Source organism: Furipterus horrens, unplaced genomic scaffold (genome assembly GCF_987537825.1).
Source record: "Furipterus horrens unplaced genomic scaffold, mFurHor1.1.pri manual_scaffold_17, whole genome shotgun sequence".
Lineage (NCBI taxonomy): Eukaryota > Metazoa > Chordata > Mammalia > Chiroptera > Furipteridae > Furipterus > Furipterus horrens.
The window spans coordinates 9,240,733-9,266,466 of NW_028327187.1; the positions used below are offsets into that span (position 1 = coordinate 9,240,733).

At 39.9% G+C, this 25,734-nt stretch overlaps 1 protein-coding gene across 1 annotated transcript in view; it reads right to left on the bottom strand.

Annotated features, from left to right (window-relative positions):
- The window catches only part of OPHN1 (oligophrenin 1), a 237,036-nt gene that overhangs the window by 43,220 nt on the left and 168,082 nt on the right, over window positions 1-25,734 (bottom strand). The window contains exons 17-19 of the mRNA XM_090264307.1: window positions 25,492-25,550; window positions 24,160-24,265; window positions 11,140-11,299 (exon numbers count right to left, since the gene is read on the bottom strand). Of these exons, the coding sequence (XP_090120433.1) occupies window positions 11,140-11,299; window positions 24,160-24,265; window positions 25,492-25,550 (325 nt within the window). The remainder of the gene's footprint in view (window positions 1-11,139; window positions 11,300-24,159; window positions 24,266-25,491; window positions 25,551-25,734) is intronic.

Genomic DNA, 25,734 nt, shown 5'->3' on the forward strand with positions numbered 1-25,734 from the left:
TTAAGCCACAAAGTTTGTGGTAATTTGCTACAATATGGATAGAACATTAATCGGAATTTTGGTGCCTGAAAATGGTAGGCTATTGTAAGAAATACTTAAAATTTTTGCAAGTACAGTAGTCCTTCTCTATATCGCGGTTCACTTATTGCGGACTCACTGTATTGCGGGATTTTTAAAAATATTATATTTAATTATTTATCGTGGATTTTTTTGCTATATCATGGGATTTTGCAGTCCTGTAGACATACGCTAAAGTGATGTAGGTTTCAGAGTGTAGAATGTGTTTAAGAACATAAGTAGTGTTTATAAAAGTGCGGAAAAGGTTAATAAGGGAATGGGAAAGGTTAATAAGGGACTGGGAACGGCTTATAAGTGTGTGGGAAGGGTTTCTAAAGCTTTAAAATATATATAAATACTAAAATAAATGTAAGGTTCCTACTTCGTGGATTTTCACCGATCGCAGGGGGGTCTAGAACGTAATACGATAAATGAGAGAATACTGTAAAGATTTTTAAAATATTGTAGAAATGGCTTTGTAATTGGGCAATGAGCAGATGCTGGCAGAATTTGCAGGAACATGGTCAAAACAGCCTAGAATGCCTTGAACAAACTATTAGTAGAAATGATCTTGCTAATGAGGGTTCAGAAAAAAGTGAGGATCACAGTAGAGAAAGCATATAAACAACAGGAAATAGACAGTATATAACCTTTGAAATAGGCTTTTTCACTCAGTAGAATGCCCTTGAAATCCAGCCAAGTTGTTATGTGTATCAATATTTCATTCTTTTATATTACCGAGTAGTAATCCATGGTATGAATTACTGCGATTTGCTTAACCGTTCACCCAGTGAAGGACACCTGGTTTGTATCCAGTTTTTGCCTATTACAAATAAAGCTGCTATGAACATACTTGTAGCTGTTCTGTGTGGACATGTTTTCATTCTCTGGATAAATGCCCAGGAGTGTAAATAATGGGTTGTATAGTAAATGCATGTTATTTGTTTTAAAGAAACTGAACATGTCTTTCCAGAGTAGCTGCAACATTTTCTGTCCTTATGAAAGTGTATGAAAGATTCAATTTCTGTGTACTTGGTTAGCATTTGTTGTTATCATTATTTTTAAGTTTAATTACTCTAATAGGTATATAGTGGTATCTCATTGTGGTCTTAATTCCCATTTCCTTAATGGCTAGTGATCTTGAACATTTCTTCATATGGTTATTTGTCATCCATACATCCTTTTCATGTCTTTTGCTCATTTTTGAATGGGATTGTTTGATTTTTTTTTTTTTTTTTTTTTTACTGTTGAGTTTTGAGAATTCTTTATATATATTCTAGATATGAATCCTTTTATCAGATACATGGCTTGCAAATATTTTATCTAAACTGGCAGCTTGTTTTTTCATATTTTAATAGGGTCATTCACAGAGCAAAAGCTTTTAATTTTGATGAAGTCTCATTTATTAATTTGTTTCTGTAATGGTTTGTGCTTTCAATGTCATATCTAAAAACTCCTCAGTAAGACTCTTCAAAAGATCCTGCAGATATGTTCTAAAAGTTTTATAGCTTTACATTTAAATGTATAATCATCTTGAGTTAATTTTTGTATGTGATGTGAGGCTTATGCTGAAGTCCACTTTTGTTGTCTGTAGACATGCAATTGCTCTGGCACCATTTGTTCAAAAAGACTATCTGAAATGTTTTTGTGCCTTTGTCAAAATCAAGTTGGCCACATTTTGTGAGGTTATTTGTGTGTTTTCTTCCACGGATCTATGTATTTGTCCATCTACCAATCTCAAACTGAAGCATTAATATTTATACAGTAAACATTAATACAGTAGTCTCTCTCTATATCATGGCTCACTTATCATGGCCTCACTGTATTGCGGGATTTTAAAAAATATTACATTTATTTATCGCATATTTTTCTCTATATTGCATGATTTTGTGGTCCTGTATATGTATGTTGTTAAAGTGACATAGGTTTAAGAGTGTAGAATATGTTTAAGAACATAAGTAGTGTTTATAAATGTGTGGAAAGGGTTAATAAGGGAGTGGGAAAGATTAATAAGGGACTGGGAACGGTTTATAAGTGTGTGGCAAGGGTTTATAAAGCCTTAAAATATATATAAATACTAAAATAAATGTAAGGTTCCTACTTTGGATTTTCACCTATCGCAGGGGGGTCTAGAATGTAAAATCCATGATAAATGAGGGAATACTGTATATTCGATGCCTCCAGTTTATTCTGTATTTTAAAAATTATGTTAGCTCTTCTAGCTCCTTTACATTTCTACATATGTTTTAGTAAAATCTTGTCTCTACAAAAAATCTTGCTGGGATTTTGACATTAATTGCCTTAAACTTAGATATCAAGTTGGAAAGAACTGACATTTTTACTATGACATGTTCCATTCCATGAGCACAAAATGTCTCCTCATTTACCTGTGTTTTCTTTGACTTCTTTCATCAGCATTCTGTAATTTGCAGCATATAAATCCTATACATGTTTTATTAGACTTATACCTAAGCATGTCACTTGTTTTGAGAGGTTGTAAATGGTACTTGCATTTTTAATTTCATTTTCCACACATTCATTGCTAGTATATAAAAATACAATTGATTTTCTGCATGGTGCCCTTGTATCCTATAACATTGATAAATTCCCTTATTAGTTCAAGGAGTATTTTTTATAGACTCCTTGGGATTTTGATCCTTTTGGACCTGTATATGTTTTATTTCCTCTTCTTACCAAATTGCACTGGGTAGAAATTCCAATACTATGCTGAACAGCAGCAGTGAGAGCATTATTGCACTATTCTCAACTGTAAAGGTAAAACGTCCAATATTTCACCATTAAGTGTGATGTTAGCTATAGGGATTTTTGGTATATGTTCATTACCAACTTGAGGACATCAACCCTTATTCCTGTTTGCTGAGTATTTTGTTTGTTTCTTCTTATAAATTTATCTTGATTTTTCACATATTTATTCTACATAAATTGATGTTTGTGCAATTTTGCTTATCAATATGGTAGAGTACATTGTCTTTCTTTTTTAAATTCATTTTCAAACATAGTTGACATAAAATATATGTTAGTCTCAGAGTTTCAGGTGTAGAACACAGTGGTCAGACATTACTATACCTTATGAAGTGATCACTCCGAGAAGTCTAGTATCCATCTGGCATCATACATAGTTGTGACAACATTTCCTAGACTGTACTGTGTATCCCGATGACTATTGTTTTATAACTGGTAATTAGTAATTTTTAATCTCTTTCACCTTTTCACCTATGCCCCCACCCCCTCCCATCTGGCAACCATCGATCTGTTTACTCAGCCATAAAAAAAAGAACAAAATCTTGCCATTTGACACAACATGAATGGACCCAGAGGGGTATTGTGTTTTGTTGTTACTGTATTCCTAGGAACACAACATATTCCTTATGTTGATTTCGTATCCTGCAACTTTACTGAATTTGTTGATCAGTTCTAGCAGTTTTTTGGTGGAGTCTTTAGAATTTTCTAAGTGTTAAGATCATATCACCTGCAAACTAAGATGATTTTACTTCTTCTTTCCTATTTGGGTAGCTTCAATTCCTTTTCCTTACCTGACTGCCCTGGCTGGGACTTCTAGTATTATGTTGAATAACAGTGGTGAGAGTGGGCACCCTTGTCTTGTCCCTTATCTTACAGGAAAGGCTTTCACCCTTTCACTGTTGAGTATGGTGCTCGCTGTGGGTTTGTCATACATACGCTTTATTGTGTTAAGGTACATTCCTTCTATACTCAATTTGTGGAGTGGTTTTTCTCATGAGAGTACGTTGAATTTTGTCAAAAGCTCTATCTCCTTTGAGATGATCATATAATTTTTCTTTTTAGTGTGGTGTATCACACTTATTGTTTCTCATATATCGAATCATCCAGGGATCACAGAGCTAAATCCCACTTGATCATATAAAATGATCCTTTCAATGTGCTTTTGTGTTTCCATTTTCTTTTCTTTTTTATTTATTTATTTTTTTAATATATGATTGGAATTGTCTTTTGATTCCTTCCTTGACCTATTGGTTATTCAATAGCATGTTGTTTAATCTCCATGTATTTGTAAATTTCCCAGCTTTCTTCTTGTTATTGCTTTCAAGTTTCATACCATTGTGGTCGAAAAAGATGCTTAGTGTGATTTCAATCTTCTAAAACTTGCTAAGGCTTCTTTTGTGGCCTATCATATGGTCATACTAAGGAATATTCCCTGTGCACTTGAGAGAAATGTGAATTCTGCTGTTATTGGAAGAAATGTTCTGTATATGCATGTCTGTTAGTTTTATTTAGTCCAAAGCATGGTTCGAGTCTACCACTTCCAGGTTAATTTTGTCTGGATGATATATCTATCGTGGAAAGTGGAGTACTGAAGTCCCCTATTATTGTATTTTTGTAATTTCTCTCTTCAGATCTATTAGTGTTTGCTTAATATATTTAAGTGTGCTGATGTTTGGCACACATATATTTATAGACTGTTATATATTCTTGATGAACTGGTCCCATTATCATGTAACGACCACTTTTGTATTTCACCATTTTTGGCTTCAAGTCTACCTCTTCCCTCTTCATTTCCACTTCTATGGAATGTCTTTTCTACTCCTTGTGTTAGTGTTAATAGCTAGATATTAAAATAGGAAAGGAGCAAAGGGAACCAGACATTAAAAAGCCTAATCAACTAGGGAGCTAATTCGCACAATAAGCCTGATTAAATCTGGAAGCTACACCTTCAGACACCCCAGGGGATCTCAGCTTTGCCCTGCTAAGGGGATTAACACCCCTCCCTCTCCCATGTAAGGAGGAAGGATTAGCTTTCTGCTCTTTCTTTTATTCCTTCTTGCTTCCTGATATTCCCTGATTCCTTCTCTTATTGTGTCCTTTCTGTTTATAGAACTTCCTTTAGCCACTCTTCTAGGACAGGTTGCTGGTAACAAATTCGCTTAGTCTTCTGTGGTTTGGATTGCATAATTTCTGTTATTCTTAAAGTTCACTTTCCCCTGTCCACTCCACTCTGTTGTCAAGCACATCCATTGGATTTTAAATTTTCACTTACTGCATTTTACAGTTCTAGGATTTTCACTTGGCTCTTCTTTATATCTTTTATTTCTTTGCTGAGTCTTTGTATTTCTTTGCAGAAACGTTCTATTACATTGCTGAGCCTTTATATTTTTTTCATTTGTTTCAAATGTATTCCTAATTGCTCATCAAAACATTTTTATGATGGCTACTTTAAAATTCTTGTCATATAATTAACATCTGCGTCATCTTGGTGTTGCTGTCTGTTGATGGTCTTTTCTCATTCATGTTGACGTTGTCTTGGTTCTTGGTATGACAAACGGTTTTCAGATGAAGCCTGCTAATTTGCATATTATGAGAGTCTTATGCTTACTTATGTCTTCTGTTATAACAGCCCTCCTCAGACACTGCCACTGCAGAAGAGGAAGAGCACAGCCAGGATGGGGTCTAAGTCCAGGTTTTCCTCTTGCCTCCCTTGACATCCCAATATGAGGGAAAGACTCCTTGTTACTACTAGGCAGATGTAGGAGTTTAGGTTTCTTGCTAGGCCTCTGATGATACCCGTCTGGCTGCAGGGGAAAGGAGGGTCTCATTATTGTTCCCTGCACGGTCTCCTCAACACTGACACCGCAGAGTGGTAGTCATATTAGCACTGAGTGGTGCTAAAAGTCATGAATTGCTAACAGGTTTCCTCTGACACTACTTCAGTGCTTATATGGGGACGGGAATCCAGGTGCTTCACGTGGTCATGAGTGACACCATAGGGAATGGGAGAGATTGTCTCATTACCACCAGGTGTGGAAGAAAGTCCGGTGTCCCATTTGGTCATCTTGATACCACCACATGGGGTCAGGGGAGGGGAGGTCAGCTACCTTGCTACGGACTGGGAAAGGTAGAAGTCTGGGCTCTCCACTCAGCCTTTGCAGGCAGGGGCGCGGTGGACCTGCATTTCTGTCTGTGCTGTTTTACTGGAGAAGAGCATTTATTATCTAACATTTTTCTGTCTTAGGCTATCCCTTTCCAGGTTCTTTGTTTAAAGAGAGTAGGCTTTTGTTGGGAACATTTTAGACGGACTCTGTTGGTTTTCTTAGGTTATCAGCTTCCAGACTACACAATCTGGGAGACAATGAGGCAAAAACAAAACACAAGTGACTCATGGCCATGTCATTCCTCAGGTTACAAGGTCCCTAGCCAGTCTGGTCTGCCTTCTTCCCTCCATATTTCAAAGGGGTTTCTTTTGTGTGTGTTGCGTTTATAAATAATGTCCTACAGCTGCCAGGCTAGCTCAGCTGGTATTCTTATAATGTCCAAGGTTTTTACCTGTAGGCAGTAGAGCAATAGTTGGTACATATTAAAATCCATCAAATGTATTAATGCATGTGTATGTGTAAATATGCATTTTTTTCTTCGTTCAAAAGACAAACAAGAAAATTATTGAATAAGAATTGTAACTAGGGGCTAAGCATAGGTAAACGGCAGAATTGTTTTTCATTCTATATTTTCTCTATGGCTTGAAATTTTTACAATGCACATGTACCACTTACATTTTACAAATTTAAAAACATTTAGAGCAGTAGATAGTTTTTAGTGCTGAAACTACATGACTTAACTTGGGAAATTGAGATTACTGTCCACTCTTTCCCTGTAAAACTCTCTCTTTCCAGGAGTCTAGGACTCCTCTACCTTCTAGCTCTCCTGTCACTGACGATTCTTTCCCAATAGGTTTTGTAGTCTCTCCTATTGGCTCTTCAAATGTTGACACTCCCTAGATTTCAATCTTTGGTCTAACATTTATTCTCTTGCTACAAGTAACCCATAAGATTCACATGGTTTTAAGCACCACTCCTATGCTATTGAAGGCCAACTCTATTTTTCTAATCATGCTCTCTTCTCTAAACCTCAGATGTTTCATAGGGAAATCTATCTTAACGTGTCCCAAACTTGACTCCTGCTCTTTACTTTCAAATCTGTTCCCCTCCAGTCTTATCCATCTCAGTAAATGGCAACTTCATCCTTCCAGTTATTCAGATCAAGAAAAAAAATCTTGAAGCTACCCATGGCCCTTCTCTTTTTCCCACATTCCACATATGATTTGTCAGTAGATCTGTTGGCTCTGCCTCCAAAATATATTTAGAATCTAACCACTTCTCACTACCTTCACTGTTACCACCCTCATCCAAGGTACAATCTTTTCTTGATTGCATTATTGAGAGAGGCTCATAATTAGTCTCCTTCCTTCTACCGTTGTTCCCCTACAGCTCTTCTCCACACAGCAACTGGATTTGTGCTGCTAAACCTAAGACAAATAATGTCATCTCTCTGGCCAAAAACTTCCTTCTATCTTACATAGATAGCACAGTCAAAGTCCTCCTTCCAATGTATTCTAAAGCACTATAATATCCACTCAGCTTACCTTTTCCATTTCCTTTCTTAACCCATCTTCTATTTCTTCTTTTGCTTAATCTAATTTAGCCAATCTAGCCACTCTGAACAGAATAGCACAAGTCTGCCTCAGGGACTTTGTACTTAACAATTGCTTAGTCTAGAATGCTTTCCCAACAGTTATGACTGAACCACTTACTTCCTGTGGTTCTCTGCTCAAAGACAGTCTTCTCAATAAGGCTTTCCGGGCAATTGTACAGTATTCCCTCACTTATTGCAGGTATTATGTTCTAGACACACAAACCCCCCCACGACGTAAGAATGTTACATTTATTCTACATTCTTAAACCTACGTCACTTTAACAATATACTTATACAGGACCACAAAATCCCACGATAGAGCAAAAAATCTGCGATCGATAATTAAATATATTTTTTAAAATCCCGTGATACGGTGAGGCCGCGATAAGTGAACCGCGATATAGAGAGGGACCGCTGTATTTAAAATTGCAAAACCACTGACTTCTGTGTAGGTAAATGGTATGCTCACCTCCTCCCACAACCACATCAAAATCTTAACTAATAGAACAACCACCCTGAAGACTAGCCGAACAGAACTCCTATATCTAAGGACACTTAAAAAAGCCGTATCAAGACTGGTAGAAGGGACAGAAATGCAAAACAGGCTGGTTCCACAACTATGTGCGGCAATTAAAAATCAAGAGAGAGATCTCAGCTGTGGAGGATTGCCCTGAGCCAGGGAGGGTTCCCAGCCCCACATCGGGCTCACCAGCCTGGAGTACCAATGCCAGGAAGGGGACTCCCCACAACATCTTACTGTGAAAAATCAGTCAGGATTCCCTTTGGGAAAGATGGAGGGCTTCTGGAGTCCCATGTGGCCCTCTTAAAGGTTCCATACATGGAATGACTTGCTGACAGACATGCTCTAATCTTTAGCACTGGGGAAGCAGCTCCAAAACTGCCAAATATATGGGGAGGAACTAAACTGTCCATCTTCAGGTCAGGACTAGAGGGTAGCTCTATCTGCCATTGTGTTTTTTTGTTGAGCCCTCCCACAAGAGAGCTGGCAGGAAGGCACCCTTTTCCCTTTGCTGAGTGCTCCCCCTAACCCAGCCTGCAAATGGGTGCTAAATCTGAGTCTCCATCAAACTCACCCCACCCTGGTGATATCCTGAAAACCCACGCCATCTAACTGATGCACAAGCTGAACCTTGAAAGAGGCTGTTATTCATAAGAGTCTGGTGTCAGCCCACACTAGGGAATTCCTTAAAATCCCTGAAAAGTCCATACACCCCAAACAAGCAGTAGCTGGATTCAGCATGCCCTGTACCTCTTATTAAACAGTTCCAAGCCTGAAAGTAAGTGACAGCTGGCCTCAGTTCACAGCATAACTATTCGCAGGTGCCTCCAAGCCCAGCACAGGCAGCTGCCAACCATAGATCGCTCTGTAGCTCCTACTACGTGGACATAGGCCTGGCCCAGGCAGTAGCTGACCTAGGTCTGCACTAGTACCCCTCCCAAGAGGCCCAAGGACCAACATACCCACTGACTGGCTTCAGAATATACCAGAGCACCACCCAATTAGCTCCACAAATGGAACACCCAAAGGGTGGACTCATCAGGCACCAGAGACCGCTAAAGCAAATCTCATTCCATGGGGTCTGCCCCCATATGATAATTCATCCTCTGTAGTCACAGCCAGTCAGCTTGAGGGTTAATTCCTCCCAATGACATGCTAACAGCAATCAAGACCCAACTACAACAGGAAGGCACAAACAATCCACAAAAAGGATACCCCTAAAGCACCCAACTGAGGTGACCAAGGATACCGCACAACTTGACCCCCCAAGACACCTACTATATAATGTCACCTTGCCAATACTGGGAGACGTGGAAGATCTATCCAACATGCAGAAACAAAAATAGGGAGGCAGCCAAAATAAGTAGACAAAGAAACCATGTCCAAATGAAAACACAGGGCAAAATTCCAGAAAAAGAACTAAACAAAATGGAGGCTAACAATCTACCAGATACAGGGTTCAAAACACTGGTTATAAGGGTGTTCAATGAACTTAAGAGTAGAAGTAGATGAACTCGGTAAGAACATCAACAAAGAGATATACATAAAAAATGACACAGAAACCATAAAAAAGAATCAGTCAGAAATGAAAAGTACCATAACTGAAATGAAGAATACATATGGTGGGATCAACAACAGATTAGATGAAGCAGAGGATCGAATTAGCAACTTGAAAGACAAGGTAGTGGAAAACACCCAATTAGAATAGCAAAAAGAAAAAAAAGAATAAAAAATATTAGGATAATTTAAGGGACCTGTAGGACAACATCGAGTGTAACAATAATCGCATCATAGGGTACCAGAAGGAGAAGAGAAAGAGCAATTGATTGAAAACCTATTTGAAGGAATAATGACGGAAAATTTCCCTATCCTGGCAAAGGAAATAGACATACAAGTCCACGAAGCACAGAGAATCCCAAACAAGATGAATCCAAAGAGGCCCATACCAAGACACACGGTAATTAAAATGCCAAAGGTTAAAGACAAAGAGATAATCATTTTTAAGAAATCTTCATCCAAGCCCTGGCTGCTGTGGCTCAGTGGACTGAGCGTCAGCCTGCAAGCCAAGTGTCCCTGGTTCAATTCCCAGTCAGGACACATGACTAGGTTGCATGTCAGGTCCCCAATTGGGGGCGTGAGTGAGAGGCAATCACACAGTGATGTTTCTCTCCCTCTCTTTCTCTTTCCCCCCTCTCTCTAAAAATAAATAAATAAACAAAAAATGAATAAATAAATTATTTTGAAAAAAAATCTTCATCCAAAAATGTTCATTCATTTTAGAGAGACAGACAGGGAGAGAGGGAGGGAGGGGGAGAGAAAGAGAAACGTTGACATGAGAAACATCAATTGGTTGCCTCCCATACATTCCCTAACTGGGGATTGAACTTGCAATCTAGGTATGTGCCCTAACTGGGAATGGAACCAGAAACCTTTGGTGTATGGGATGATACTCCAACCAACTGAGCCACCAAGCCAGAGCCAAAGAGAAACTCTTAAGAGCATCAAAAGAAGAGCACTTAGTTAAATACAAGGGAGCTCTCATGAGACTGTCAGCTGATTTGTCAACAGAAACTTTGCAGGCCAGATGGGACTGGCACAAAATATTCAAAATGATGAAAAGCAAGGACCTACAACCAAAATTACTCTATCCAGCAAGGCTATCAGTTAGAATTGAAAGGTAGAGAAACAGCTTCCCAGCAAGAAAATGCTAACGAAGTTCATCACCCCCAAACCAGTACTATAAGAAATGTTAAAAAGACAAGAAGAAAGAAAGACGAGGAGGAGGAGGTGAAGGAGAAGGAGGAGAAATATTTAAAAATATGAATAATAAAGTGGTAGTAACCACACACCTATCAATAAGTACTTTAAATATAATGTTAAAATAGTGTTATTTTTCTCCTCTATACTATCTAGCACGGTGCCTGATAATAAAAGTTACATAACCAAGCAATATTTGCTAAATAAATGAATTTCACAGGGGCAGAAATGTTATTAAATGCCATTGTGCCATAATGGAATTTCTTCCCGTTACCAACTTGAACCAGGAAGGGAGACACAACTCTTAAAAGGTGGAGGAGTGATGGCGAGGACAGGAAACATACCTTGCCAAAGTGCTCAATGAGGATTTCTACCACAATGTTCTGGAATTTGATGTTCATCATGGCAGCCACAGTATCCTCCTGCGCTCTCATCAGTGTGGGACCAAAGATCACCCCCATGTTGGAGGGGGTCATAAGATTCTCTTTGCTGTGCTCACACACGCTGCCAAAAGAGAAAGAAAAAGATTAACAAGATTTTCTCCAAGACCCCCACATAACAAAAGACTGTTAACTGAAACATAGGGGGTAAGTGAAAATAAAATATGGAAGAAAAGAAGGGGCCCAAAATGAGAAGAAAACATTAAAATGGAAACAACTAGCAAAGAATACACGGCGGTATATAATTAAGGGCCAAAGTACATAGGTAACTTACGAGGACCAGAGAACTTGAGAGAAGCAGTCTGTGTGGCTATACTTAGAGAGTATTTGGAAAGACAGCAGGGGAGCAATATGGCTTTCCAGGCAAGCGGTACAGTAATGTATATAAAGAAGAAAAAATACATAAACAAAGCATACACCGTCATCACCTAGGAATCCAGGCCCTTCCCTACCCCAAGTTAGAGAAGCAAAAACCTCAAATAGCTGAAAGGCATCCTTAAGGTTAGCCCCTTATCATTGTCCTCATTTGACAGATGAAAAAACAGGTCCAAAGAAGGAAAAATGTTTGCCAGAAGTTACAAACAGCCTAATTACAATGGGGCCTTTAACCCCGTATTTTCTAATCCCTAGTTACCTCCTTGGTTAAATCCCCTTTACTGATGTTCTGTTTTTTTATAGGACAGGACAAACTCTCGTGACAGTAGCAATTGAAGCCTTCCGTAACTTGGGCTCTGAAGCTGATGCAGGTGACTCATTAGCTGTGCCACAGTGACTGCTAGTGACCTAAACTGGGTTTCAGTTTTACCACTTGGAAAAACAGTATCTATCTCAGAGGGGTGTTGAATAGAGCTAAACGGCTTTAGCATGGTATCCCAGAAATAATCCATTAGAAGTATCTGCTCTTATTATTACCTCTCCTACCCTGGCTGGTTTGGCTCAGTGGATTGAGCGTCGGCCTGCGAGCTAAGTGTCGCTGGTTCGATCTTCCAGTCAGGGTACATCAAAGAAGGAAAACTCTGACTCCAAAAAACCTCCGCTGCCTTGCGGCATACCTCTTCAGGGGAAAGGCTAAGGGAGTAAACCCCGACAGAAAATCCGGAGCCGGAGTCCCTAAGGCGGTTTGACGTTGTAGTCAACACCGGCAACTCCTGCGGCGCACCTGAAGCCAAGCTGTATTGACCCCGTCTTTCCCTTGGACCCTTCAGCTGCGAAGAGAGGGGGGGTCTGCTGCATGGGCAACAGCAGACCCTCCATATCACCCTGCCCAGGCTCTGTAGCTTCAGCTTCACTGGAGAGGACACTCCAGCGTCATCGCAAGATGTCGATTCAACACGGGAGGAGACAGATACCGTGTCACTCCCGAGTCGGACTGCACAGCCATTCTCGGCGGTCCAAATAGACTCTTAAGAAGCTACACCATCGTCTCTCGAGATGGACGGCTGCCGACGATTACCTCTCCAGGAACCTCCGTGTAGGCACTGCTGGCCTTGGACACTCGATATACTACACTGCTTCGGTCAGATTTTAAGCTAAACCAAGTTGTTTCAACCTCCATGTCTTTGTTCATGCCATTCCCTCTGCTTAGAATGTCCCCCTAGATCTTAACAATGTGTACTTATCCACTGTGATTCGCTTTACATGATATCTCCTTCAGAGCCATCCCAGCCCACTGTCCTCATCTTGATTGAAAGACACCACTGGAAAGCAGAATATATTGCAATTTTCTGCTTATTACCTGCCTCTCCTTCTAGGCTGTTGATATTTCCCTTTCAATCGTTTAAATGCTTCTGAAATCTACCCTTATTCTTTTTACTGACAGAATTTTTTTCCAGGTGCTACATTTTAAAAGCAACTCCATGCTGTCACCAAGCGATCCAGAATGGCTAAACAACTAGTAATAAAAGCCTCCAGCAGATGTGAACGCTCTTCTCCTTTTGGGAGCTTGGAAAGTAACTGCCTCTGGTTGAATGTGCCAGAGCTCATTTAATTCTCACAACTCCAAATGGCAGAATATTTTTTCTCTGAAGCCTATGTTTATGATGGAGGATAAAGCACTTAGTCAAAGTCAGAAGGTTTGTGAACACATGGCAATACAGGCATACAAACCCACATCTGTGGGGCTCCAAGTCTTACATTCTTCCATTGCATCCCAGTGCCTCCTTGACTAGTTCCTCTCAAGAAAGTGAAGCCCCAATGGGGACCCCTATAAATTATGCTCATCTTCTATATCTCTGAGGGGCGTTCCTTGTATACCTTTTAAGATAAGTTTTTTTTCCCGCTTCTTATGAGATTTGGAAGGTATCCTATTCTTTGAGATTTCTTTGCATTTGACATCTTTCCTTTAATTTTGCATTACTTTTTTATAACCTTAATTTTTCTTTTTAAAATTATGTACAGCATTCCCTCACTTACTGCAGGTATTACATTCCAGACCCCACCCCCGCGAAGTAGGAACCTTACATTTATTCTACACTCTTAAACCTACGTCACTTTAACAACATACATATACAGTACCGCAAAATCCCACAATATAGCGAAAAATCCGCAATAAATAATTAAATATGATATTTTTAAAAATCCCGCAATACAGTGAGGCCGCAATAAGTGAATCATGATATAGCAAGGGACTACTGTATGGGCTTGAGGTGTACAGCTTAGTGGTTAGATAATCATACGTGGTCTGTCTGGAAAAAGCCCAGCTATTATTAATGTAATGAAAACAGTTTGCATGACATTGATGTAACCAGGCAGCCAAGGAGAGGGGACTGGAATGCGCATGTGTGAACAATGACACCTTCACTGTACTAGTCACTGGGGACAGTAGATGCCATTGAGTAAGCATGTGTGCTGTGTGGCCGTCACATTCAAAATGACTGAGCGAGTACAGCAATGAATCTGCATCAGATTTTGCGTGAAGGTTGAACATTCCTTCGTGGAAAATATTAGGATGACTCAGAAGGCTGCAGCTATGGGCAGCTGGTAATTGGCAGCTTCATCACAACAATGCGCCCACTCATGCATCACATCTCATGAAGAGTTTTTTGGCGAAACATCAAATCACCCAGGTGACCCAGCCCCCTACAGCCCAGATTTGGCTCCCTGCAACTTCTGGCTTTTCCCAAAATTAAAATCACCTTTGAAAGGGAAGAGATTTCAGACCTTCAGTGAGATTCCAGAAAAAAACACAGGGCAGCTGATGGTGATTGGGAGAACTGTGTGAGGTCCCAAGGTGCCTACTTTGAAGGGGATTGAGGCGTCATTGTCCTGTGTGCAATGTTTGTTGTATCTTGCATCTTCTTCAGTAAATGTCTCTATTTTTCATAGTACAAGGCTGGATACCTTCTGGACAGATCTCATATAATCTATACAGTGTTTCCCTTGATATTCCTATGCCCCACCTGGTACCATACACAGTTATCACAGTATTACTGACTATATTTCCTGTGCTTTACTTACATCCTTGTTACAGATCTGTAGCTACCAATTTGCACTTCTTAGTCCCTTCATCTCTTTCACCCAGTGTCACCACCCCTTCCCCTCTGGCAACTACCAGCTTTCCAGCTCTGCCTTTCATTGAATCGAAGTCTTTCTCTTGAAAATAATTGGGGGGGTGGGGGAGACAGTAACACATTATGTGTCTACTGTCAGAAGAGCACAAAACCATCTCAAGTATGCTTGCCCTTCCCACTCTACACATCAAAAAACAAACAAAAAAGCCCCCAAAACACAAGAAAAAAAGAACCAGAATCAGAGCAAGCCTCTTGATCCAACTATGGTAAACTTTGAAAGACAAATTACCTATTTTCTTTAACACAAAAGTTACAAGAAAAAAGAAAGAGATGGAGGGAAAACCTAGGGATTGGGAACATGGTAAAAACATAGAGGCCCTTTCCTGTATAGTATCAAGCTTTTGCGTCTGTGTTGTTTATTAGGTCTCCAAGTGATTCTGATACCAACAAAAGTGTGAAAACTACTGTACTGCTATAGATCAAGGAGTCAGCAAACTACAACTCTTAGGCCAAATCCAACCTTCAAACTGCTTTGGTAAATAAAGTTTTTTTGGAGCACAACTATGTCCATTCATTCACATATTAACAATGGCTGCTTTTATACTACAAAGAAATAACTGAGTAGTTGTGACAGAGTCCACAGAGCTCACAAAGCCTAAAATATGTACTGTTTAATTCTTGATGAAAAACACTGGCTGCCCTCTGTTAGAAATTTTTGTATGTCTCATGTGTTTTTTATTTGCCAGATTTCTCTTACTTTCTTTACTTATTGTTTTGAGAGAGAAAGAGAGAGAGAGAGAGAGAGAGAGAGAGAGAGAGAGAGAGAGAGAGAGAGAGAGAGAGAGGTCATTGGTTGATTCTTATATACACCCTCACCAGGAATTGAACCCAAAACCTTGGTGTATTGGGACGATGTTCTAACCCACTGAACTACCTGGGCAGGGCTTGTTAGAGAACAAAGAGGCTTATAAAACATTTCAAATTATTGTTCGGTGTAGATGTTATTTGGATCCTGATTTAAAGAAAAAAAATATGGCATATGTGATACTATTGGAAATTCGAACAACACTTGATATTAATAATTATAAATAATAAACTTAATTTATAAAAATCAATTTATTTTTAGATATAATTGTATTATGTTTACCTACACAAAGATAATCCTATTTTTCAATATACATACTAAAATATTATAAATAAAGTAATGTGATGTTTTGTATTTGCTTCAAAATAATATAGGAGGGGGAAGGGGTGGGGATACAGATGAAACAAGATGGGCCACATATTGGTAATTGCTGAAGCTGAATGATGGGCATAAGAAGTGTTCTTTAGACTTTTTCACCCACCTACCCCAGCCCCCTCCATCTGGCAACAATCAAGACGTTCTCTGCATCTATCAATTTGTTTCTGTTTTTTTTTTTTTTTTTTTTTTTTGGTCGTTTTTGTTGTTGTTCTATTTTTGTGTGAGAAAAGGGTGAAAGAGATTAAGATCTACTGACTGTCAGTTATAAAAAGTTACAGGGATGTTAAGTCCAGCATAGGGTATATAGTCACTAGTATTTAATGACTATGTATCATGAATGTCAGGTGGGTACTAGACTTACTAGGGGATTTGTAAGGTATGTAAAGTCTGATCATTGTTTTGTAAACCTGATACTAATATAATATTGTATATCAACTATAATTGAAACATTTTTAAAAATATGAAAAAGAGAGTTCCTTAGACTATTCCTCCTATTCCTGTATACACTTTAAATCGTGCATAATAAAGCATTTTTTCAAAGGACAATATATGAATAGAGGGTGAGAGAGTATCTGTCACAATGTGTGCAGTCCCCACCCCTGATGATGGTGCTCTTTAAGATAGAAAGCTTTGGTTTCCTCTATTGGTGTGATATTATCTGTAAGTTACTTTAAATACCCCAACACGGTCAGTGTAATGTCCTGAATTTCATCAATGCCAACAATTGCAACCACACCATTATCTCATGTACCACTAAGAAAGAAAGCTCATTTGATGGTCAAATCACTACGTAATACTTTTGGGGACATTTTAAATAGAAAATTACAAAGGTATAATTTAACCAAAATGACTACAGTATGAGGAGCTATTACCAAGTTCATGCATGCAGAGGTTATGATAATTATATTAAAACTGCTGCCTGACAACAGTGATTTTAAGACTCCATTGATTCTAAGATGCATCCTGAATTCAAGTTACAATTTGAGAAAGAAAAGTGCTCTTTAGAATTGATGAAATTCATTTGGTACTTTTCATGTATACCTTAGCACAGGTTAACTAACATATTACACATTCTAGGACTGATTAATTAATATTTAAAAAACTAATTGGCCCTGGCCAGTGTGACTCAGTTGGTCGGAGTATTTTCCCAGAAACCAAAAGGTCACCGGTTCGATTCCTAGTCAGGGCCCATGCCTGGATTTCTGGCTCATCCATGGTTGGTGCATGTACAAGAGGCAACCGATCGATGCTGCTTGTTGTTAGCCTAGAAAGTGGGCTGGCAGCGGGAAAGCATTACAATGCCATCGATACACTTATCATATAGGCTGCGAAAGCAGTGGTTGGCAGGTAGGATAGTCACGTGAATATTAAAAGTATGTGGATTTTCTTCTGTGTAAATTTCCCGATTGGAATTCAGCCTATTTTTGTTTGCATTTGCCCTACAACTATTGATTTTCAAGGTTTTCAAACATATAAAAAAAGTTGAAAGAATGGTATTATGAACACTCATATTGTCTAGACTTGGATGCCAGAATTAACAGCTTACTACTAGCTAACATTTTACATTCTCTCTCTGTATATTTCTTTCTGAACTCCTTAAAAATAAATTGCTTCAGCCCTGACCAGTATGGCTCAGTTGGGTGGGTATTGTCCCACTAAGCAAAAGGTCTACCAGTTCAATTCCTGGTCAGTGCACATGCCTGGGTGGCAGCCCCATCCCCAGTTCAGTGAGTGCAAGAGGCAGGTGCTCGATGTTCCTCCCATACATCGATGTTTCGCTCCCTCTCTTTCTCCTTCCTTTCCCCTCTCTCTAAAAATAAATAAATAAAAATCTTTACAAAAATAAAGGTAAATTGCTTCAGCCTTAAATACCTCAGCATTCACCTCCGAAGAATGAGCATGCTGTCCTACAACACGACAATGACATTTTCACACCTATGAAAATTCACAACAGTTCCATATAATCTCATATCTACTCCATATCCAATTTTCTCAAATGTCATACACAAAATTCTTTTACGGTTGGGTTTTTCCAATCTAGATCCTATCAGAGTTCACATGCTGCATGTGTTTCTGTTTCTTTAGTTTCTTAATATAGAACAGTGCCCGTATTTTTTATTCCAGGACATTCCATCTTTTTCTTATTTTTAAATTTATTTCTGTTATAGCTGACATACAATATTATATTAGTTTCAGGCGTACAACAGTGATTAGACACTTATGTACCTTATAAAGTGATTACTCCAGCAAGTCTAGTAACCACCTGTCAAACAGTTATTATGATATTCTTTATTTGAAAAATGGGGGCAATAATTATACTTAGTTCTAAGGGTTGTTTGGATTGAGTGAGGTCATAATGGAAAGTATCTACCGCAATACCTACTCCATAGTAATAGCAGCCTAATATCTGAAAACCATCATTATTATTTGTAAGTTCAAAGGCTGCCATTGTCCCTGATTTATATTTTATCTCCCTATATCACACCAAGCTAATGATGTGCAAATTGTAGACACTTGATGTTGACTTTTTTTTGGAAATGCCAAACCAGTGTCTTACAGAATATCAAACATTCTGCACTCCTCTACGGCCTGTTTTTCCTGTAAAGCAGAAAGGCTAATTTGATTCGAGTTAAACATTTCTGGCAAAAATATTTCGGTTTGTATTGTGTATCCTTACCATATCCCATCAGAAGGCACCTAAGGTCATTTTGTACCATTATTAGTAATGCTAACTTTTTTGTTTCAAACTTTATCCCCAGGCTTCTTCAGCTTACTTATCTGCAAAGAATGATATGTGTATAAGCAAAAACTGAAGAGAGCTGTGGTATCCAAGGGGCTTGGGCTTAAAAATCTTAGAGATCAAGATTTTTATCAGATCCATAAACAATTTGAAAAAACAGTCAGAATATAAAATAGCAGGTCCCTGCAACTTCTTCAAGTTTATCTTCTTCAGAAGTTGATTCCATTCAGTTTGCTTCATTCTTGGGAACCTCATCAACATTCTCTACAAGACCAGGAACTTCATCATCATCATCCTCTCCTGTAGCAAGTGGTGCTTTTCCATCCACAGATTGTCTGGGCAGAGCTTCAGCCAGTCTCCTTAAACTGGTCAGAGACTGTCCACACCACGCTGGTTTAAGATGCTGGGCGGTATTTCTGTCGGCTGCTTTGTCTCTGCATGGCCTGTTGTGACGCAAGTGCTCGCTGCCAGAGGTGCCTGGACTTCAGGGTCATTAAAGTGGATCACTGTTCCTCGGTTTGTGAACACATCTACCTCTTCAATACCAGAGATCTTGCTTACCCCTCACTTCTGAAGTTTTTGACCACCTGCTGTAGCTGTTCTGTGAACCACCTTCTTTTTTCTACAATATGAGCAGTTCCTTTCCCACCAGTGCACACTCAGGCCTGCAGTTGGGCGAGTTTCTTCCAGTTCAGGATAGTTTCTTTCTTCTTCTTGGAGAGGAAGCAGGGCCGTGTGGGGAACTAGGGCTGGCGCTCAGGGGGGCTTGGGCAGACCAGCTGAGAATAAGCGCGCACACACTCGGGGACACAGGACAGCAGCTCAGTGATGCAAACTTTGATCAATTAATTAAAATGGTGTCTGGCAGATAGGTTCACTGTAAAGACACCTTTTTCCATTTGTAATTAGCAAGTAATCTGTGGGTAATACATTAAAACTATGTGAGTGTCTTGTTTCTGAACAATCTTTTTAACCCAATGATTTAGATCCAGGCCTGAACCAGCTAAGACACTGAGGTTACAAAGCAAGTTTTTCTAATTTATTCCTCCCACATTTATTAGCTGTCATTCTTCTTTAATAAATAGCTTTCTTTATTCTACCTACTTCCCATACATTTTTATTTATTGAAAGCAAGCTCCTGTGTTCCTGTGATATGATGCACTTACTAGTTCTTGAGTTGTTCTCTGCGTACAAAGGTACACCTGATCCAAGGCTCTCCCTGTATTTTCCTTGTCCCAGAGCTGGCATCATTTCTCTAAGAAGCCTTGGTACTTTCGATCAGGGCATCATGTGTATCCACTGCTTTTTGTGGGTAGAATCACTTCAAGATTGATTCACCGTTTTTGTTGCTTTGTTTTAAAATCGGGAGTTTGTATGGGTATCCTCAAGTCAACTTTACCATTTTAGAATGTTTTACTTTACATCTTGAAGTTTGTATTTTTATCTCTTTTCCTTATACTGTATATCTTGGCTTCTGATAATATTAACATATTTACTTCTTTGCTTTATTCTTCTGAGATATATATATATTATATATATATATATATATAAGTTTCAAACTATAATAATAATATTATAGTACTTGATGCTTACAATTTTTTTGCAGCTCTGTTTTAGAATACAGCTCATGTAAAAATGAGTCAGAGGACTGTGTTAAGTTAGTTGAAATAACTTTTTTCTTTATGTGTCTACATTATCAATTTGATAAAAATTTAGATTTGTTTGCTTCGCGTATTCATTGTTAGGGTTTGTAATGTTTTACTTTTGATTAAGTTTTACTTTTTGGTTATGTGAAACATTGATATGGCTCAAAAGTCAAAACCACAGACAGAAGTAGACTTAGAGGAATCTAGCTCTCATTCTATCCCCTTTTCACTCTATCACCTGTTCCCTTTAGTAACGTTTTATTAATTTGTTTTTATAATAGCTTTATTGAGATCTATTTCACATGCCATACAATTCACCATTTTAATGGGGAAAGGGTACAATTCAATGTTGTTGTTTCTTTGTATATTCACAGAGTTGTGTAAATATCACTGCTAATTCTAGAACATTTTCACCACGCAAAAAAAAACAAAACAAAACATAACTATTAGTATCATTCCCCTTTTCCTTCCACGTCCCCAACATGCCAGCCCCAGGCAACCACTGATCCATTTTCTGTCCCCACCACTCTGTCTACTGTGAACACTTTGTATAAATGGAATCATATAATATGTGCTCTTTTGTATCTGGCTTCTTTCACTTAGCATGTTTTCAAGGTTTATCCATATATCTGTATTTTATTCCTTTTCATGCCTAGATAATGTTCCACTGTGTGTTTATACCACATTTTATTTTTCCATTCATCACCTGAGGGTCATTTGGGTTCTTTTTACCTTCAGGCAACTATGAATAATGCTACTATGAATATTTGTGCACCAGTTTCTGTGTGGACCTATGTTTTCATTTATATTCAGTATATACCTAGGAGCAAAATTGCTGTGTCATGCAATAAATAAGTTAGCATTTTTAATCATTAGTTTTTTTATTTATCTTACTGTGCTTCATTTGACAGCAGTAAGAAAATATGAGTTTATATTCTTATATATTCTTATTTCCCTCTTTTTCCTTATAAGAAAGTTAGCCACATTTTATACCCTGTCTCACACCTTGGGCTTTTGTTGTTGTTTTTGCCTGTTTTACATGCTGAAACCCCTGGCTGGTTTAGCTCAGTGGATTGAGCGTCGGCCTGCGAACTAAGTGTCGCTGGTTCGATCTTCCAGTCAGGGTACATCAGAGAAGGAAAACTCTGACTCCAAAAAACCTCCGCTGCCTTGCGGCATACCTCTTCAGGGGAAAGGCTAAGGGAGTAAACCCCGACAGAAAATCCGGAGCCGGAGTCCCTAAGGCGGTTTGACGTTGTAGTCAACACCGGCAACTCCTGCGGCGCACCTGAAGCCAAGCTGTATCGACTCCGTCTTTCCCTTGGACCCTTCAGCTGCGAAGAGAGGGGGGGTCTGCTGCATGGGCAACAGCAGACCCTCCATATCACCCTGCCCAGGCTCTGTAGCTTCAGCTTCACTGGAGAGGACACTCCAGCGTCATTGCAAGATGTCGATTCAACACGGGAGGAGACAGATACCGTGTCACTCCCGAGTCGGACTGCACAGCCATTCTCGGCGGTGCAGATAGACTCTTGTGAAGCTACACCATCGTCTCTCGAGACGGACGGCTGCCGACGACGACATGCTGAAAATTTGCAATGCATCCTGGGAATCACTACAAAAACAAAGGCAACAGACTTCTTCCATTCTTTTTTATGACTGTGTAACACCACACTATTTGACTATACCATTGCTTACTCAACTAGTCCCTTTATATTAAACATTTGTGTTGTTTGCAGTCTTTTGCTATTAAAAATTACGCTACAGTGATGGGCCTTGGGCATATGTTGTTTTTAACTTGTGGAGGTGTCTTCAAAGTAGAGGCCTGGAAGTGGGATTGCTGCGTCAAAGGGTAACAATTTGCCAAGTCCCCCTCCTCCAGGTGAGTACTGCATTAATACCAACAGTGTATTAGAGTACTTGTGGTTCCAAAGTCTCATATACAGAGAACACAGTCAAGTCTTAACATTTGCCAATAAATGGTTGAGGTTTAATTTTTGTTTTGTTTTGTTTTCTTATTATGAGTGAAATTGAGGAGTTTTTCATATATTTCAGGTTATCTGTCTTTCTATTTCTCTGTCCTGTATGGTCATGTTGTCTCTCGCTCATTTTGCTCTAGGGATTTTAGGGACCCAGATTCTTAAAGCGAGGCAGGTGGTCAGCCCTTGGGTAGATGGAGGAAGGTGATGTTCACCTACTGGTAACAGAAGAATCCTCAACCAAATCCTTGACTCCTGGCACGTATTGAGACTCTTTGAAAATGAAAGCTGGAAGAACCCTTCGAGACTAGCTAGTCCAGTCCCCTCATGTTATATGTGAACAAACTGAGGCCCAGAGAGGAGGTGGAACTTTCTTAAGGTCACACAGCAAATTAGTGATACAGCTGGAACTTGAAAGACAGTCTGTTTCCCCCAGGGCAACTTCAAATTAACACACAAATGGTTCATGTGCTGATTTCTGTAATTTTACTGAGATTATCACCAACAACTTTTTCAAAAAAACGTATCTCTTAATAGTCTCTATTTGCCCAAATTCCAGCTCTACCACTTATTTAGCTGGAAAATGTTAGGCGAACGTCTCTTAGACTCTGTTTGGTCATCTCTAAAATGGGAAGAGTATTGCCTACCATGCAGCAGGACGGTGGTGTGGATTTGAAAGGAACACAGGTGAACATTGGCAATAAATATAAAAGCCATGCTCTTGTCAATTCTGCCTATGTATCTATATTAGTGTCTATAATACTCATCAAAAATGTAGAATGTTGGAGCCGGATCAGATCTCAGAGGTATCTCATTATATCATGGGGAACCCAAGGTCCAATGATGCAGAGTGAGCAGGATTTATCACAGAGGGAGGCCGCTTAGCCTGCATCCTCGCCTTCACTGAGGGCCTGGATTCTCGGTGTTTGAGACCCTCTCCAAATGAGGTTCAAGTATATCATCACAGCATTTTGTGTGTGTGTGTGAGTGTGTGGATAGCTTTATTTTGTTAAATACATTTAAAGTGCATACAATTTTTTTCTGAGTTTGTTATCTCATTTCTTTACTTTTTACAATATCAAGAATGGCCTTGCAGCTAGGATCCAGGTTTGCTGACTCTTGGACAAGAGTGCTTTCTGCTGCAACATACTGCTTCCAAAGATGCAGCAGCTGGCCCTTTATGAGCCAAGTACATTCATCTTCATTCACATTACTGAGCCCTCTGGCCAGGAAGCACCACAGTGGGGCACACATGCCCCTTATACCCACCCATCTTAGAGCCCATCACCAGGCCTACCCTCTGGAATGCTGCTGTCTGTCCTGGCCTGCCACACCCAAGCAAGAAGCTGACCGTAATCTGAACAATGGCTCCCATTTCTTGAAGACCTGCTATGTGCCATGCAGTTTACCTGTGTTCCTTCAAATCCATACTACGGTCCTGCTGCATGGTAGGCAACACCACTCTTCCCATTTCAGAGGTGACCGAGCAGAGTCTAAGAGAGGTTCGCCTAACATTTTCCAGCTAAATAAGCGGTAGAACTGAAATCTGAAAGCAGATTTATCTGAGAGCAAGGCCTGTATTCACCCCAGTCTACCTGGTATTGCCCTTCAATGGAGACAACCTCTCAAAGGAGATGCATGATGACACTGGGAGGATGTAGACAAGGGTCCAGGCAAAATCACCTTCCTTACAGAGCGTGCAGCATGCCCAGGATGGAGCGGAGACGGCAGACAGCTGCTCTGCAGTGCTACCCTGCGGGCCAGCCCTTTGATAAGGACTCTTCCCCAAACCCCAGAGGTTACTTACTTGACCAAGTGTCTTATAAGAAGTTCCAGCATCTCCCGGTTCTTTTCTGGTAGCTTATATACCAAGGAGTGAATGGCTCCCAGCCGATAATCCAGGTTGTCAGACTCTGAGAAGGAAGAGAGACAGTTTTGCTTGTTGGGCAACTGGATCAAGAAAACTCTCTCCCCCTCCGACCTCTCCCTCTCTCTCTCTCTCTCTCTCTCACACACACACACACACACACAAAATAAACAAGAGATGCAGAGAGTGTTAGAGAGATGAAAAGAAACAGAGAAATGAATAGGCACTGAAACACAATGGCAAAAATATACTAAGACACAAGACACTGAAACTGAGAGAGAAAGACAGAGATACCAAAAGGCAGAAAGAGAGAGAGATAGAGGAGAGAGAGAGAGAGAGAGAGAGAGAGAGAGAGAGAGAGAGAGAGAGAGAGAGAGAAGGAAATAGACCTAGAAAAATGAAGAAATTAGAAGAAAGCAGAAAGATGAGAAGAGAAGACAAGAATGTCCCAGAGGCATTCAGAATTCGGAGTACAGCAGATCGCTCCTAGCATTGCACATGTAAGTTTCCAGATGGGACCCCCTTGCCCCGCCCACCATCCTTGTGGGACTGGGAGGTATGCTCCTGCTTCTGTGTGCCTTAGAAAATCACTAACAGGGCTCAGAGTGAAGATCATAGGTATCTTGTCTCAGCAAAGAGTTCTTATGAGGACAAGTGCCCTGACTCTTTTTTCCTGCACACCACACAGGCACGATGCAGGAGAAGGGGCACAGTGAAGGAGGCAGAAATACTTATACAGGGGCCTCGGCCAAAAATGCTAACGCTTCTTCAGCTGCCAACTTTTGGGAGGTTTCTATCTGCCTTATTTCTCATGCACCTCTCCACCCTCACCTGAAGTTTTAACATCCAGAAAACGCGACTCTGGCAACTAACGGATTAGGAGTAATGATTCACAACTCAGCTGAAAAGCATGTGGAAAGGCAAAGGGCGGAAACAACCCGAAACACCAACCGGCATGCTGGCCCCTGGTAGTGCGAGCCACTGCTCTTCTTCTGATAGAAGAGGCATGATCAGTCAATCAGGTCCTCGCACCTGTCACAGTCCTCAAGCTGGCCAGTTTACTCCAACCCACTCAACTAACACTGATTTATGAAAAATTACACAACACTTCAGTTAGACGGCAAGGGCGGACACTTTCATGCGGCAGTGAATAAAATCTGTGTCTGTTTTTTCCCCTCAGTTGCTTTCCCGCAAGCCGTTTTCTAGGCTTGTTGCTGTAAATATTAAGAAGCCAGGACAAAAACAATTAACTGGTAAAACATAAATACTTACTGGCAGCAGAGACCAGCTCTTTATGGAGTCTATAGGTCATGACAGGTTCAGAAAGATTCCTGAAATGAATGAAGACTGTAAGTTCCTTTGGGAAGGGAGTAGCCAGGCCTCTAATTCTCAGTTCTGTGCGCATCGAGGATGAAGTGTCTGAGCCCTACAGCTTAGTGTGACCGCACACGGTTCTCTCCTCACCTGAAACTTTGTCAGAGAAATTCGATCTGCTAGTAATTCAACAGAAGACCT